Here is a 15,361-nt window from a genome sequence, read left to right on the forward strand (position 1 = left end):
TCAAGTTTCTGAGACTATGAAGACCTTCATGAGCCTAACCCCCTACCACTCACTCTCATTGTACTGGTAACTTTAATACTATATCATCTGTGATGGCTCTTTCTACTGGAGATTAAAATTACCTATGGAATGTATGAAAATTATCATAGGGTATATTGTTCAATGACTATTAAAGCAATGTTTTAAAAAAATGTGGAAATCAGCTGTAATGTTGCTTATAAATTGGAGTTATATTTTGGGAAGATTAAAATCAGTGGCCTGAAGTTTATTATTAAGAAAATTGGATATTCCTGAAGTTTATAAACACAAGTGAGATGATTATGTAGGATTTTAGAAAATTTACGTCACACTGGCATTTAGAATGTATAGGAGGTGGATGGGGTATAAAACTGAAATCTAGATAGGGTGGAAGTACCAAGTATGAGATACAGAAAAAAGACATAAAGGATAAGTTTTATCCACAGATTAGAGGGAGAGGATAGGAATATTTATTATTTTGTTTGCTTGTTTTAAACTGGTTGATCATGAAATGTATAAGAGGAAAAAAGATAATTAGTCACTGTGGTAGTTAGATTCAGTTGTCAACTTGGCCAGGTGAACATGCCTAGTTCTGTTGCTGCAGACATGAGCCAATGGTACATGAACCTCTTCTGTAGCTGATTACATCTGCAGTTGGCTAGGGGGCGTGCCTGCTGCAATGAATGATGTTTGACTTAATTGGCTGGTGCTTAAATGAGAGAACTCAATGTAGCACAGCCCAAGCAGCTCAGCATACCTCATCTCAGCACTTGCAGCTCAGCCCAGACCTTTGAAGATACAGAAAGAAATCACCCTGGGGAAAATTGTTGGAACCCAGAGGCCTGGAGAGAAGGCCAGCAGAGACCACCTTGTGCCTTCCCACATAAGAAAGAACCTCAGTGGAAAGTTAGCTGCCTTTCCTCTGAAGAACTAACAAAATAAATCCCCTTTCATTACAAGCCAATCCGTCTCTGGTGTGTTGCATTCCGGCAGCTAGCAAACTAGAACAGTCACAAACTTCAAAAAAGTTAAGGGGATTAAGGCAAAAATCAGATTATAAGGAATCTTAGAAAATTTTGCACGTGAAAAAGTGAGTATGAATCGGGTACGAAATATGTCTAGAATCGGTGTAAACAACAAATTCAATGTTTTCAATAGCGCCAACAGAGAAAAAACAATGGTAACTGAAAGTTAAGGAAATTTTAAAAGATTGAATGATGCACTGGTTTGAAATCATGTATGTACCCTAGAGAAGCCATGTTTTAATCCTAATCCCATTTTTTAAAGGCAGCTGTTTTTTCTAATCCTTATTCAGTATTGTATGCTTGAAACTGTAATCAGATCATCTCCCCAGAGATGTGATTTAATCAAGAGTGGTTGTTAAGGTCGATTAGGTAGAGGTGTGTCTCCACCCATTTGGGTGGGTCTTGATTAGTTTCTGAAGTCCTGTGAAAGAGGAACCATTTCGGAGAAAGAGAGAACAAAGAATGCTGCAGTACCCCAAAGCAGAGAGTCCAGAAGCCAGAAACCTTTGGAGATGAAGAAGGAAAATGCCTCCCGGGGAGCTTGATGAAACCAGAAGCCAGGACAGAAAGCTAGCAGATGACGCAGTGTTCACCATGTGCCCTTCCCGCTCAGAGATAACCCTGACTGTGTCACCATGTGCCTTCTCACTTGAGAGGCCTTCATTGGCCTTCTTGAACCAAGGTTATCTTTCCCTGGATGGATGCCTTTGATTGGACATTTCTATAGACTTCTTTTAATTGGAACATTTTCTTGGCCTCAGAACTGTAAACTAGCAACTCATTAAATTCCCCCTTTTAAAAGCCATTTCTGTTTCTGGTATATTGCATTTTGGCAGTTAGCAAACTAGAACAAATGACCTAAATAGAAGATTGTTAAAACTGAGTTAAGGTCAAATTTGTTTTGGTAACTTCCATAGCAATCAACTCACCAGTTCTATGACATTCCTAGTAATTTTTATTAATTGAACATGCAAAATCAGTATTTTCAAAATATATTATTTAATGATAATCATTCAGTTCAGAGAAAAGAGTTAATATTGATATAATCATAAATAAAAATAAGAGCATGTCTAAAAGCTTTGACATTCATCAATATAATTTCATCTATATTATTTATTTTCATATTCTTCACCCATTAAAGTAATGGGTTACCAACTACCTACTTGACGTTTCTGTTTTATGGCTGGGTATATACTTTAAAATTCTTCCTAAATTTCTATGTAAAGATATTTTATGAGCATAAATGTTTATCTCTGATCTCTCAAATGCATTTTGAAGTGAAAGCTGAGGTGGAAGCAAAATAATAAATAAATAACAGTATTGGGAAATAGAACAGACCAGATATTTCAAAAATTAAATGAGAGAAGTGACATGGATGGAAAAAAGGGAGATTATAAACAAAATCCTGAAACAAGTGAAATATTGGGCTATGTAAACAAAACAATGTTGACTAAGATAATATACAAAAGCAGAGGTAGACATTAGAATAGAAAAAGTTAACAGACATAGACAATCAATTTAGAAAATCCAATATGCATATAGTAGGAATTTCAAAATTGAAATAAAAAATAAGGATGGGGAGAATAACAAAAAATGAATTTCTTGAGCTGAAAAATTATTCTGCAGGGGTGTTCCTGAGCCATCGGCCCTTCTTGAGTGAAGGTAACCTCTTGTTGGTGCCTTAATTTGTACCCTCAATTTCCTTAAAACTGTAAACTTGTAATTTATTAAATTCTCCTTTTTAAGAGCTGTTCCATGGCTGGTATATTGCATTCCAGCAGCTAGTAAGCTAATAAATTTTGTACCAGAAGTAAGTGCTGCTGCAGTTTGCAAACAGCGAACATGTTGAAACAGCCTTTCCAATGGATAAGCAGATATTGGGGAGAATCAGATTTATACTTGCAATATAAATTTGGGGATATAAGTAGGGAGAATGGATACCATGGGGGGAGGAGTATGCTTCTTATTAATTTGAAGGAGAAACTATGAATACTATAACATAGTAGATCAGTCCAGAATCTCTGTTAGACTCTAGATATTATCTCCTCTTTCCTAACACCTCGAAATTGCCTGAGCTCACAGGATAGAAAATAACTGGTTGTCTAAAGCATTCAATTTCTCTCAGTCTTTTTTTACCTGGTAGTCAGTAAAGTCATGACATACCGTAAGTTCTGGCACTACTATCAACTCTACCCCATTGTCATCTGGGAAGAAAAATTCTTCGGGAACTCTAAACCTTGTGCTCTGGATGGAGATTGCAATAGATTCTGTTTTCTTAGAGGAATTTCTTTCACCTTTTGCCAAAAGAGTTGAAACACATGCAAGGCCCTCTCCAAAGACTTTATCAGTTTTCCATTCGTAATAGGCTGGGAAGGAGGCTACCCTAGGATAGAAGGAGTTGGTGCCATTATCTGCAGATATGGCACACTGCCAGTAACCACAGCTGCTGCCACAGAGTCTGGTGTGTGTATACTGAGGGAACTTCTCCTTCATTTTTTGATGCCTGAGTTGTTACAATTGCCAAATTGTGCCACAAGTTGTGCAATTATAGTAAACAAAACAGAACAATTGACAAAGACAGTTTCCTAAAAAGTCATACTTCAAACACGTAATGATATAGACTTAATGTTTCATAACTCCTCAGGGAGCCAGAATCAATCCACGCTCCATTTCCATTCAGGATATTTCCATTCCTAGCAGTTTGTACACAGCCCCTTCCACTGAGATAAGGAGTTAGATGTGGCATGGAGTTCCTCTGCAGAGGTAACAGGAAGAAACAAAGAGTGAGAAGTAGTTAATGAACCTTGAGCCCATGGTTATACCCAGAGGATTCTGAAGATTAATCCCAGGGATTTGGGGACTTGCCTAGACATAGGGACATCTTCACTCACTATGAAGTTTTTCCCCATGTGACTGGGCAGACTTGGGGCCCAGATGCTTGAAGGGGCTCCTGATCACGGTCTTTAAGGATTTGGGTTCAGGCTCATAATTCGGCTCCAAGTGAGGGCGGAGAGGAAACATCAGAGAGGTAAGGACGTTTGAACAGGTGAGGTTCTGCAGAGAGAAGAAAATGGTAATGAGAGAAGATAAGAGCTTTCCCTTTGCCGAGGAGATATCTACTGCATCATTTTCCTCACAAAAGAAACACAAAGAAGTAGCTGGAGTTGGAACAGGTGATAGAATATATGCAATCTCTCCCTCTCTCTCTCTCTCTCTCATTCAAACACACACAGCCAGCAAATACAGTCTCCTACTAGCATGGCCGCACTTGTTATCATCTGAGAGTAAAGACTGTTCTGGCTGCAAAATGGATCTGTTAGCAGGGAGCCAGATCCAGAAATTAGGCTTCCTGTGGTCCATCAGTGAGAGGATGCTGCTTCAGACCACCAAAGTACGTGTGTGTCTGAAATGACAGTAGCAGTGTGACTGATGTCAATATCCAAATACAATGAGGGAAATATTATCCATTTGGTCCCAACTATTTTTTTTCCTTCTTATCCTTCATAATCCTAGTGAATTTAGTGGTTGTCTATTGTAACTTGACTCCCCAGCCCACACCACTTCATGGGCACATATCCAAGAACTTTTTTTGTAAACTCAAAACTGCTGTCAAATCACCCAGATACAACCTCCTCCTCTGGTCTCCTGCTTTGTGACTCAGTTGTGAAAATGCTTGAATGAAGGTTATTTCCTACTGCCACCAATGACTTTATCCCACCATGCTTGGGAAATCTGCCAAGAATGAGGGAAGAAATGTGCTCCATTTCAAGCTGAGGAGCATGAGATTATTTATGATTCATAGAAATCCAGAGTTGCCTCTACGTGTGTGGCTCTGTGTTAGTCCTTCAGTTTGACCTCTTCTGTACCAACCGTCTCTCCATTCCACCTTCTTCTCACCTCATGGCCAACCATGACTTAATGATAAAGAATGGACTCTGTTATAGTGAACTTAGTTCTACCATCAGTTATAAAATGTTTAACTGCATCAGCTTAAAGAAAAATGAAATATTTGGAGACATTACTAATGTAAATAACTACCATTAATGAAGACTTCCCTAAAAGCTAGTATTTTTGCATTTATCAGCTTTATTTATACTTAAAATAAACCACATCAGTTAGAATTCAGAATTTATTGTTCTAATTTTACAGGGAATAAGAAAAGAAAGCAATTTGTTTGTACAAGAGTCTCCAGCTAGTAAATGGCATTGCAGAATTTCAAGCCACGTCTTAATGATTTCGAAGTCCACACAAACTCCTTTACTATACTGTTATGATAGTCAGCAGGAAAAAGAACCAGCAGGATAAAAAAAAATCACAAACTAAAAGGACTGAGCAGTGGTGAGCAGTAAAGGACAAAGATCTTTTATCAATTTACTTTTCTAAATGAACTTTGGGGCAAGAATTAACTTACCACCTTGCGCTCCAGGAATAATTTTTTTACCTTTATAGCCAACTCTGTCACTATTTGTGGTACGTAACCACAACTATTGCTAACAGCAAGCATTCTGACCGAAATTGTGAGAGAGTGGAGGTCCTATTGCCTTTGGACAATACTGTCAGAGATTAGTCCACTCTTCCATGTCCCTGGAAACTTTTCCCCCAATTAGGAATGTGTCATGTTGAGAAGCAGTTGCACCAAAGATGGGGTGGACTCTGGACAGTAAATCTTAGGAAATGTCAACTAGGCTATTGCCTCAGATTCCTCCAAGTCATGTAACACAAACCACCCGTTGTAGTTTCTCAGCCTGGCATTTTCCCCTCGGTACTGGCAAACTTTGTGTTCTGCCTTGCACTTGAACAACTTTCTCTCCAGCTTCTCTGGTGTCAAGAGATGCAGCATTTCTTCTTATATTAAGCAGAAGATCATGAAGTCCCTTGCCTGGCTATTTCTATTGTTCAATCACTACCTGCAGTGTTACATGACAAATTATATGTGCAACTGTAAATATTTTAAAACATGTACTCTCTCTCTCTCTCATTCTCAATCACGCACACACACACATGCACATCCATATATGTATAAAAACCTTGATTCAGTTTAGCAACTAAATGTTCATATGGCAGTATTGGAGATATAAAAATGAATATTGCCTGAATAGACTAGCAGCTAGACTATTGGCAGATATAAGAAATACATAAATGAGCTTTATACAATTTAGGTTGTGTAGCATGGTACAGTGTCTTATGGGCACAAAAAGTTGAAAGAAAGTAATTTCATTTACAGGGATGAAGGAAAATTCCTTAACAAGACTTTAACTTCAATAACACTAAAATTTAAAAATTTTCTAGGTATTTGATTGTTCATACTCCAAGCTAGGCACAGCTTGATGAGTATAATTTTGTATGTTTATAATGGATATCACAATTGGGTAAGGCAGCAATTTTAATTTGGACTTATGATCTTTTAACATGTCTGGAAATTATTAAGGAACTCAGAGAGCTTTGGTTCATATAGATTATATTCACATCAGTTTTAACCATATGAGAAGTTAAAGGTGAGAATCTAAAAAATAAGTTGTATTTATTAATTTTAAAGCAATATTACTAAACCCATGATATGTAAACAAAAACTACATATCTTTTTTAACTATACTTTCCAAACAATGGCAAGAATGACATTGTTTTACACTGCAAATATCTTTAAAGACTAGTTTAATAGAAAAGAATGGCATTCTTAAGCTTATATCTGCCTTTAACTTATTGGAATACCACATCTCATACCACCTCTAGCAAACTCCACAGTGTACTCATGAGAGAATAAGTGAAAAAGGCAAATAATGTGCATGATCATGAAAATAGTTTTGATCTTGCAGAATCCCTGGAAGAGTCTCAGAAACTCCCAGAGATCCCAAGACCACACTTTGAGAATGACGGGTCAGGTAATTTCCTAAAAGTAACCTAGGTGCTACTTGAAATAGGAAAAGAAGGGCATAAAAAAAGGCAAGTATTCAATATATTTGAAATACTGTCAACTCTTTAAGATCCCATAACAGATCTCATAGAAAAACAATGTGTGCTGAGAAAGTTTTTCAGTTACACTACGGGAAGAACAGAATCCCTGATGTTTGTAAACAAATTATTCTACCATTTCTCCAGTGCATTGATTAGAGTTCTTTCCATCTCTCTAGGACCTTGATAACAGAAGATCTCAAAGAACATGAGATTCCTCCTCCCTAAAAAACATTCAGAGACACTTGCTAGAAGCATGCTGTCTATGAACGACACCCAGTTTCATCCTCCTTTCTTTCTCCTGCTGGGAATCCCGGGCCTGGAAACTATACATGTCTGGATTGCTTTCCCATTCTGCACTGTGTACCTGATTGCCCTTACGGGAAACATCACCATCCTCTTTGTGATCAAGACTGAACACAGCCTCCACCAGCCCATGTTCTACTTCTTGGCCATGTTGTCTGTGATAGATCTGGGTCTGTCCACATCCACCATCCCCAAAATGCTGGGCATCTTCTGGTTCAATCTCCAGGAGATCAGCTTTGGAGGCTGTCTTGCTCAGATGTTCTTTATCCACATGTTCACGGGCATGGAGACTGTTCTACTGGTGGCCATGGCCTATGACCGCTTTGTTGCCATCTGCAACCCTCTCCAGTACACCACGATCCTCACCAATAAAACCATCAGCCTCCTGGCCTCTGTTAATGTTGGAAGAAATTTAATTCTTGTGACTCCATTTGTGTTTCTCATTCTGCGGCTGCCCTTCTGTGGGCATCACATCATCCCTCACACGTACTGCGAACACATGGGTCTTGCCCGGTTGGCCTGTGCGCCCATCAAGGTTAATGTTATCTATGGGCTCATGGTGATTTCTAACATTATTGTGGATGTGATTCTGATTGCCACTTCCTATGTGCTTATCCTTCATGCTGTTTTCCACCTTCCCTCTCAGGATGCCAGACTAAAGGCTCTCAAAACCTGTGGTTCCCATGTCTGTGTCATGCTCTGCTTTTACCCACCAGCATTTTTTTCTTTTATGACACACCGCTTTGGTCAGAATGTTCCCCGCTACATCCACATTCTTTTGGCTAATCTATATGTGGTTGTCCCACCTGCCCTTAACCCAGTCATCTATGGAGTCCGGACCAAGCAAATCCGTGAGCATGTTGTGAAGATATTTGTACAAAAAGAATAAATCTGTGTGAAGACTGGGACAAACAATATCTACATAATCCCCTATTATGATAATCTGAGCTCTCTTTTATATCTTCTATAACACTAGGTTATGGTGGACACATTTTAAAAATTTTTATTGGCAGTGGATTCAGGTTGACAGATAAAGCAAAGCTACCTTTCCTGCCCACGTCTCTATCCCTTCCTTGTGTAATTTGGCAAAGTCAGAGACTAATGGGGAACGCACATCCGGTGGCAGCAACGTTTTGGGAGTAGAAGGAAATGCAGAAAAAGGTGAGGACTATCCCCATTTCTCCATATAGCTTTTCTTTTAGGTGAAGTTAAAACCTGAAGGAATACTGATGTAATATTCTCATTCTATAGATGAAGAAAACAAAGTTTATATCATGGGATAGCATCAGATTTTGAATTTGAACTTCTGCTCCAAAGCCTTAATCTTTACAGTAATCTTCAAATTTCCTCATTCTTTAAAATCATTTACTCATTCTTATCATTGTGTTCCATTTGTCTTGTTCTCATTTTCTTGCTCCTTCTCCTGTTTCTGATGTCTGTTCTTCCTCTCTATTCTTCACTCTTTATTCAATGAACTGACGACTTGTGAATTGAGGAATATGAGAGGCTATAGTGTGGACATTAAGGAAACAGGATATTGTGTTTCATCTGAAGCAAAATCATCTCAGACACAAATAATTGTCTGTGTCCCTAGGTCTAATTCTAACTGAATTCTATCTTACAATTTCCCTTGCTTCTTATGTCATTTACCTTCGATTATGCAGCACTTCAAATAAACTGGAAAAGGAAATTGGGGCCACTTTGTGGTTGAACTCAAGTTTAGGCTTGAGATCAAGCTCAGAATAATCTCCATATAATTTGTTAATCCAGTAGAATTTCAATATTTATTTCCATTTTCAAACTTCAGAGATAGTTGGAGAAAGTGGTTTGCTTTAAACCCATTTCAGGGGACAATCAGCTTGCTTAGAAATCTAGAAAAGTTTCCATAAAGTTCTATGATTCAGTTCCACTCTCTAGGATGCATGACAAGGAGAAGCAAAATAACCCAAATCATGCTAGAGTAGAGTACTAGGAAATAGGGACACATATAGCTAGAAGACAAGGAAAGCAACATTATCCATGCAATTTCTGCAAATCTGGGTAGCTTTTGGCCTGAAAAGTACCCAATAAGCTTTTGGGGCTACACAAGCTAAAGCACAATTCCTGCATCTTCTGACACCTGGTAGAATTTCCTTACTCCTGTGAACATGTATATATATATATATATTTTTTAGCTTCTGCTTCATGCCCTAAAATTATCAGAATATAGAATTTTAAAGATGTAAAGACACTGAAATTCACCTGATCTATTCTCTTTGCTCTGCAAATAAAACAATAGCACAAAGAAAGCAAGCAATTTGTTTGCATAAAATGTATAAAATTTACCTCTCTTTCACATCATTTTAATGTAACAAGAAAAGGAAGCCCACTCAGATAAATTCTTTTGACTACAAACACTTAATTCTTATAGAATACTTAGAGCAAAAAATATAAGCTTCACAACTAGGCTCAGCTAGAGTTTTCTAGAAAACTGGATGATGGAGTGACTTCCCTGGAATTGTAATTGGTAATGCGAAAAAGAGAAGCTACAGAGACTCTGGGTGCGAGCAGAATCGATAAAGTCTTCATCACTGTGGTCCGTAGTGCTGAGAGGTGAGAGCTGGCCAGCTCCCAGGTCATCACTGCTGTACTACAATAAGCATGCTAAGTAAAGGAAAATAGTTTTCTTCGGTCAGTTTAATGAAGGGCTCTGTGGCATGTATTAAAGCAAATTTCTGGTTAAATCTACTCATGGGAATGGGGGAAAAATCCAACATAAACATAATACCATGCACAAGTGTGGACTGGAGTGCACAGCAATGCTGACTTTGCAACAGTTTACAAACAAAAAGTTGTACCACTCTTAGATCTGGATAAGCAGGATTCCTGTCCTGGAGCCTCACCTCAAGGGACTCGACTATGGAGTAGTTTCCTCAAAATTTCCTAAGTCCCCTTCAGATGCTTGGATCTATGTGAATGGGATGCCCCCACCCTGAACTCCACCCCTGTGCGTCCAATCCCCATTTCTCCTGATCAGAGAATTCTGTGACTCTCCTCTACCAATGCCCACCATTTCATAAGGCCAACCATTTGTCCTAAGGAATTATGTGAAGTCTTATCTATATAGTTGTCCTGGGGCCCCAAGGCTGGGGCCTGGTTTCAGGAGAATGTTCGGTGAACGGAAAATTCCACATAGACGGCATGGATGTTTCTTTTATGAAACTAGAGAAGGTGGGATTGCCAGAACATTGCTAGCATGCTCTTTTGAGGTATACCTCTCAAGTCAGATACAAGACCAGTTCAGAATTTTGAGCTGCCAATGGCTGGGGCTTGCACCACATGCATAGAGTGGTATACTAGTGTACCCCTCACCTGGTACTGGTCCGCAGGGGTGTTATCCCACCCCTTCTGCAGACTTTACACCACCTTCATGCAGTCCTCCCAAAGTGGCTGCACATATCTACTCCAAGGATATTCAAGAGTACTATTTTGCAATCCCACCAGGTACTTTTAATCTATATCCTATCTTAACTCTAATTGATGAGCTGACACCATGCTCTCTCATGTCAGTTTAAGGAGTGACAGAGCAAGGAAGGTGACTCCCTGTGTGACTGGGAACATTCTTCTCACTCTGCTCAAAGGCCCATCACCTATACTCCATATGCCTTTGCTGGTGACACCATGTGAAAGGAACCACTGCAATTGGCACTGAAAGAAATCACATTCTAGACATACTGTGATTTGATTCTAAATATTTCAGTTGGTTGGAAATGTGTTTTCAAGGTTCACGCTATAAAATTCCAAATAGTAAACTTAATCTGAACAGAGAAAGAATTATCGTTCACATTTTCATGAATGCTCTGGTTAAGACCGGCATTTGTGATCATCATGAGAGAAGCACAGATCTGTTTTAGAGAGTCACTGGAAGTCATGATTCATTGGCGTCAAGATGCAACATCAGAGTAATAAACCAATCAGCTTTCAATAAATGCAATTTTGGAAAAGCTAGAGGCCAAAATCGTACATTTTTCTGAAGAATTATACCCTTGGACTGTTCTCTATATGTTTTATAGCACTCATGGGTATTGAAGAAAACATTGAACTTTCAAAAACTTTAACTAACTTTGTCAAAACCACTGAGTGTTGTAAATGATCAAGAAGGGTCACTTTTAACCTTTGCACCCTTTTATAATAAAAGAAAATAAGAATTCCTGAAGGGAATCTGGTGTTTAATCTTGGGGCTATGCAAATAAAATCATACTTAAAACACCATGAAAAATTGCAGTTAGTTTAGTAGAGAGCTCACATGAGATCTTCTTTAATTTGCTCAAGAAATTTACTTGATTTTACCACTAGATAGCAACAATGTTCAAACAGCAAACAAATATTCATTGATTGGCACATATTTTGTGAGCCCCTGATTGGTATGTTGTTTAGCTTCGTAGCATGTGCTCAATAAATAGATTCAATCAGAACGTTTGTTATTTCAGCATTACTGACATCTAGTGGTCAAACTAAATATGTCTCTTGAACAAAGAGTAATCTAGTGAACTAAAAAGTAATCGCACTTTTTCTATTCAGGTTCAATAACCAAAACGATCTATTTCAAATCATTAGTAAAAACAATATCCATTTTAACTATACCTTGGATTTATCATAAAACTCTCTTTTCTTCTAGGCAAATATGTTATCTTAATTGTGAGGAAAAAAAAACATATAAAATGTGAATGTTATTTTCATCTCCCTTAGGAGTCTGTAAAGAAAAATGTGAGTTTCATAGACATTAAGAAATGTGTTCAACATCTCTCAGCTGTTGAACTGCAGAAAATGGATTTGAATTTAAGATGCCTGACCCCAAAATATTGACTCCAGAGATAATGTCACAGAAATAGTATTAATTGCCAGGATTTAATTTTAATTCATCTACTACTCTGATAAACAGTATACTGATCACGTTCTAGGAATTATCTTAATATATCATTACAACATTTCTGCAAGCTGATATAATTTTTATCATTTTCCATGTGAGAAAACCAAGGTCTAGAACAGCAAATTAAATTGACCAAAGTCAAAGAACACGTAGGTGGACAAAGAATTGTGTTCTTAATACGTGTGTTCAACAGCTTTCCTTTATATAATTATACATTTATTTTCAAGCTTCTGTCAATTAATACATAGATATGTGAATGCATATATAAACATACATATGCATAATATAAGGGATACTATCCTCACTAAAATCATCTCATGTAATTCCTATAACAGCTATGGTTTAGGGTTTAGAGACTTAAGTTGGAATTATGGCTCTGTTATTTATTAAATGTATTATTTTGAAGCTGACTTTGAGGAAACACTGACTTGTTTTCTACAGGGCGCTTCCTGCCATCACTGGCTATCTGACAAAAACTGCTGTTCACTTGGCACCAGAGTAAAATTTAAAGTACTAGTATTAGACCTTTATGTTTCTGATTGACTAGACTCTTGGGACATATTCAGGGGAGAGTAATTCCTGAGAGGATGGACAGATAACAGATCATCTTCAGCCACATGGTATCTACGACCAGAAGGCACAGAACTGTGTCCCCAGGGATATGAAAATCCCCAGATGCAGGAACACAGTCCACTGTGCAGAGGCCCCTCCCATTGGGCTAGAGTTCTAGCATGATTATTTGACCCTGGCTATAATCGTATAAGTTCTCCCAAGAAATCTCCCTCCCTATCCTGGAACTACGGAGCAAGTGTCACCTACCATTTCTCTTTCAGTGAAAGATTCTGTATATTTTTCTGCTTTCAAAATTAAAATTCTGAGCTCCTGGGGAACACTTGGGCTGCTAAAATGATTTTCTGCCATCTTATTGACTGACATATTACATTAATTTTCCATTGCTCTACTTTTTACCTAGCATCTTGTTGTAGATTAAATTATTATATATATATTTTTTATCCCTTTTCCCTACTCCTTATGAACTATGTGGGTGAAAGACTTTTTAAGACATGAAAGTCCAAAATCACTAAAGTGAGCTTAACTTTTTCTTACTATTTTCCCCACTGGTTGTGTAATGATTATAGGAGCAGGAAAAAAGGCCGAACACCAGGGCAGAGGGCAGCCACTCCAAGGCAAAGAAACCCGCAGAAATTTTAGAAAATATTCAGTACTTGGGTGCAAAAGTCATTTTGGGGGCTGCAAAGTAGGCAAGGGTTTGAGGAACCAAGATCCAAGAGTGAAAAGAGATATAAAGAGCTAGAAGAAAAAATGAAAATTCATGGAACTATAGCCCATACCAAACCTCAAAATCTCTTCTATAACTACTTGTTCAAATGTAGTTGGAAATTTATTGCTTTTTGATATATATATTACTTTCACAATTAAAAAAGAAAACATTAATGTGATGGGGGTGCAAGGGTAATTCAGGGGTGGAATTTTTGCCTGCCATGAAGGAGATCTCTTCCATAAATCCCCATTCCATGTACTTCCCAATCAAACAAAAATTCAACAAATGGTGCTGCAGTAAGGTGATACTCACATGGAAAAACAAGGAAATGTGACCTCTGCCATATAGCATCAAAAAAACCAAAAAGAGAGAGCTACAATGAAATGAGCCCACAAATTAACGACACTCATCTACTAGGCTATTTCCTGATTCTTAATCTTCATAAGATAAGAGGAAAAAGAAAATGAACAAAGAGCATAATTTTGGCAGTTTTGTGGTGCTAAGGAAACAAAAATTAGCAAACTGGACATACCAAAGATTATTATGCCTAACAAAGACTCCTGGGACTGTATCTGATGGGTAGACACAGCCCTACAAGCACTGTAATCTTAGACCTAGGAGCAAAGATGTAGTCTGGCAGAGAAGAGAAACATTCTCTGTAGAGAAATAGTGTCTTCAAACCTTTTCAAACACATTTTCTGACCTTCAATAAAAAGCTACCAGGAAAAACAAAAAAGAGGACAAAGAAAATAAAACAGAAGTCTTTCTGTCCACAAGACAATCAGACATCATTCAAGGACTTTGGAATTACTGTGATTATTATGTTTGAGAAAATCGATGACAAGATGGAAAATTCCACAAAAGAAGTGGAATCTATAAGAAGAGTCAAGAGGGAATTTTTTTAAATGAAATATGAAAACAAAATGAGAACTCAGTTGATAAGTGTAAGAGAATATTAATTATCCTTAAATAGAACTTAGGGTAGAAAACTATCATCTGTAGACCAAATCCAGTCCCTGACCTGTTCTCATCCAGCTATCAAGCTAAATATTGTTTTTGCATTTGTAACAGATTTAAAAAAAAAATAAATGTGTGCAACTGAGACAATATGTGGCCCACAAATCCTAAAATATTTACTATCTGACCTGTAAAAACGTTCACCAACCCCAGAATGAGTCAGATTAACATAACCAGGTTCAAACACAGCCAGCAATTGATGCTTAAAGAGAGCAAAATGTTGAATAAAGTTTTTTATAAAGGTTCAGAAATAGATAGCACAATACCATGTGAGGGTAGTACAATATTGCAGGTATAATGAACAAATTTGAAAGTGAGTATGGTTGAAAGAGGAAGGTTACGACTATGTATGTCACTAGAAGGAAGGCTAGAGGATAAAAACTGAGACTGAAAAATTTAGTGAAACAGAGTGGATGATGATGGTGGCTAATTGCACAAATATAAGAAAGTGTTTACATGAACTAGCATAAATGCATGTCACTATTACATGGTGTTAAACATGAAATGGTTTTGGGGAAAAATGAAATTAATACAAACTAAAGTCTAGAGTTGACAGTGACATTGTAACATTCTTTCATTAATTGTAAGAAAGGCGCTATATCAAAACTAAATGTCAATAATAGGGGCGTATAAGGGACAGGTATAGAATTTTTATTCCTTTCTTTTCAGAAAAAAAATGGGAATTTTTTCATGTAGATTTTGGTGGTAAAGGAATAACTATGTTATTATACTGGGAGCTATTGATTGTATTCTTAGGAAGAGCTGAAAACAGGGACACGAACAGCCATTTTCACCCTGGTGTTTATGGTGGCATGATTCATGATTGCCAGTGAAAGGAGGCAGCCCAAAGGTTCA

The 15,361-nt window shown here is 37.7% G+C and overlaps 1 protein-coding gene across 1 annotated transcript; it reads left to right on the forward strand.

The window, feature by feature from the left end:
• Nucleotides 1-2,737: 2,737 nt before the first annotated feature.
• On the forward strand, nt 2,738-8,187 carry LOC143643596 (olfactory receptor 52E4-like). The gene is made up of 2 exons (XM_077112206.1): nt 2,738-2,754; nt 7,245-8,187. The coding sequence occupies exon 2, from the start codon at nt 7,249-7,251 to the stop codon at nt 8,185-8,187; it is 939 nt and encodes a 312-aa protein (XP_076968321.1). The 5' UTR covers nt 2,738-2,754; nt 7,245-7,248.
• Nucleotides 8,188-15,361: the final 7,174 nt, after the last annotated feature.

Source organism: Tamandua tetradactyla, chromosome 8 (genome assembly GCF_023851605.1).
Source record: "Tamandua tetradactyla isolate mTamTet1 chromosome 8, mTamTet1.pri, whole genome shotgun sequence".
Taxonomy (NCBI): domain Eukaryota; kingdom Metazoa; phylum Chordata; class Mammalia; order Pilosa; family Myrmecophagidae; genus Tamandua; species Tamandua tetradactyla.

Bases quoted from the DNA above. Each gene is read 5' to 3' on its own strand.
- LOC143643596 (XM_077112206.1), top strand. From the start codon at position 7,249: ATGCTGTCTATGAACGACACCCAGTTTCATCCTCCTTTCTTTCTCCTG.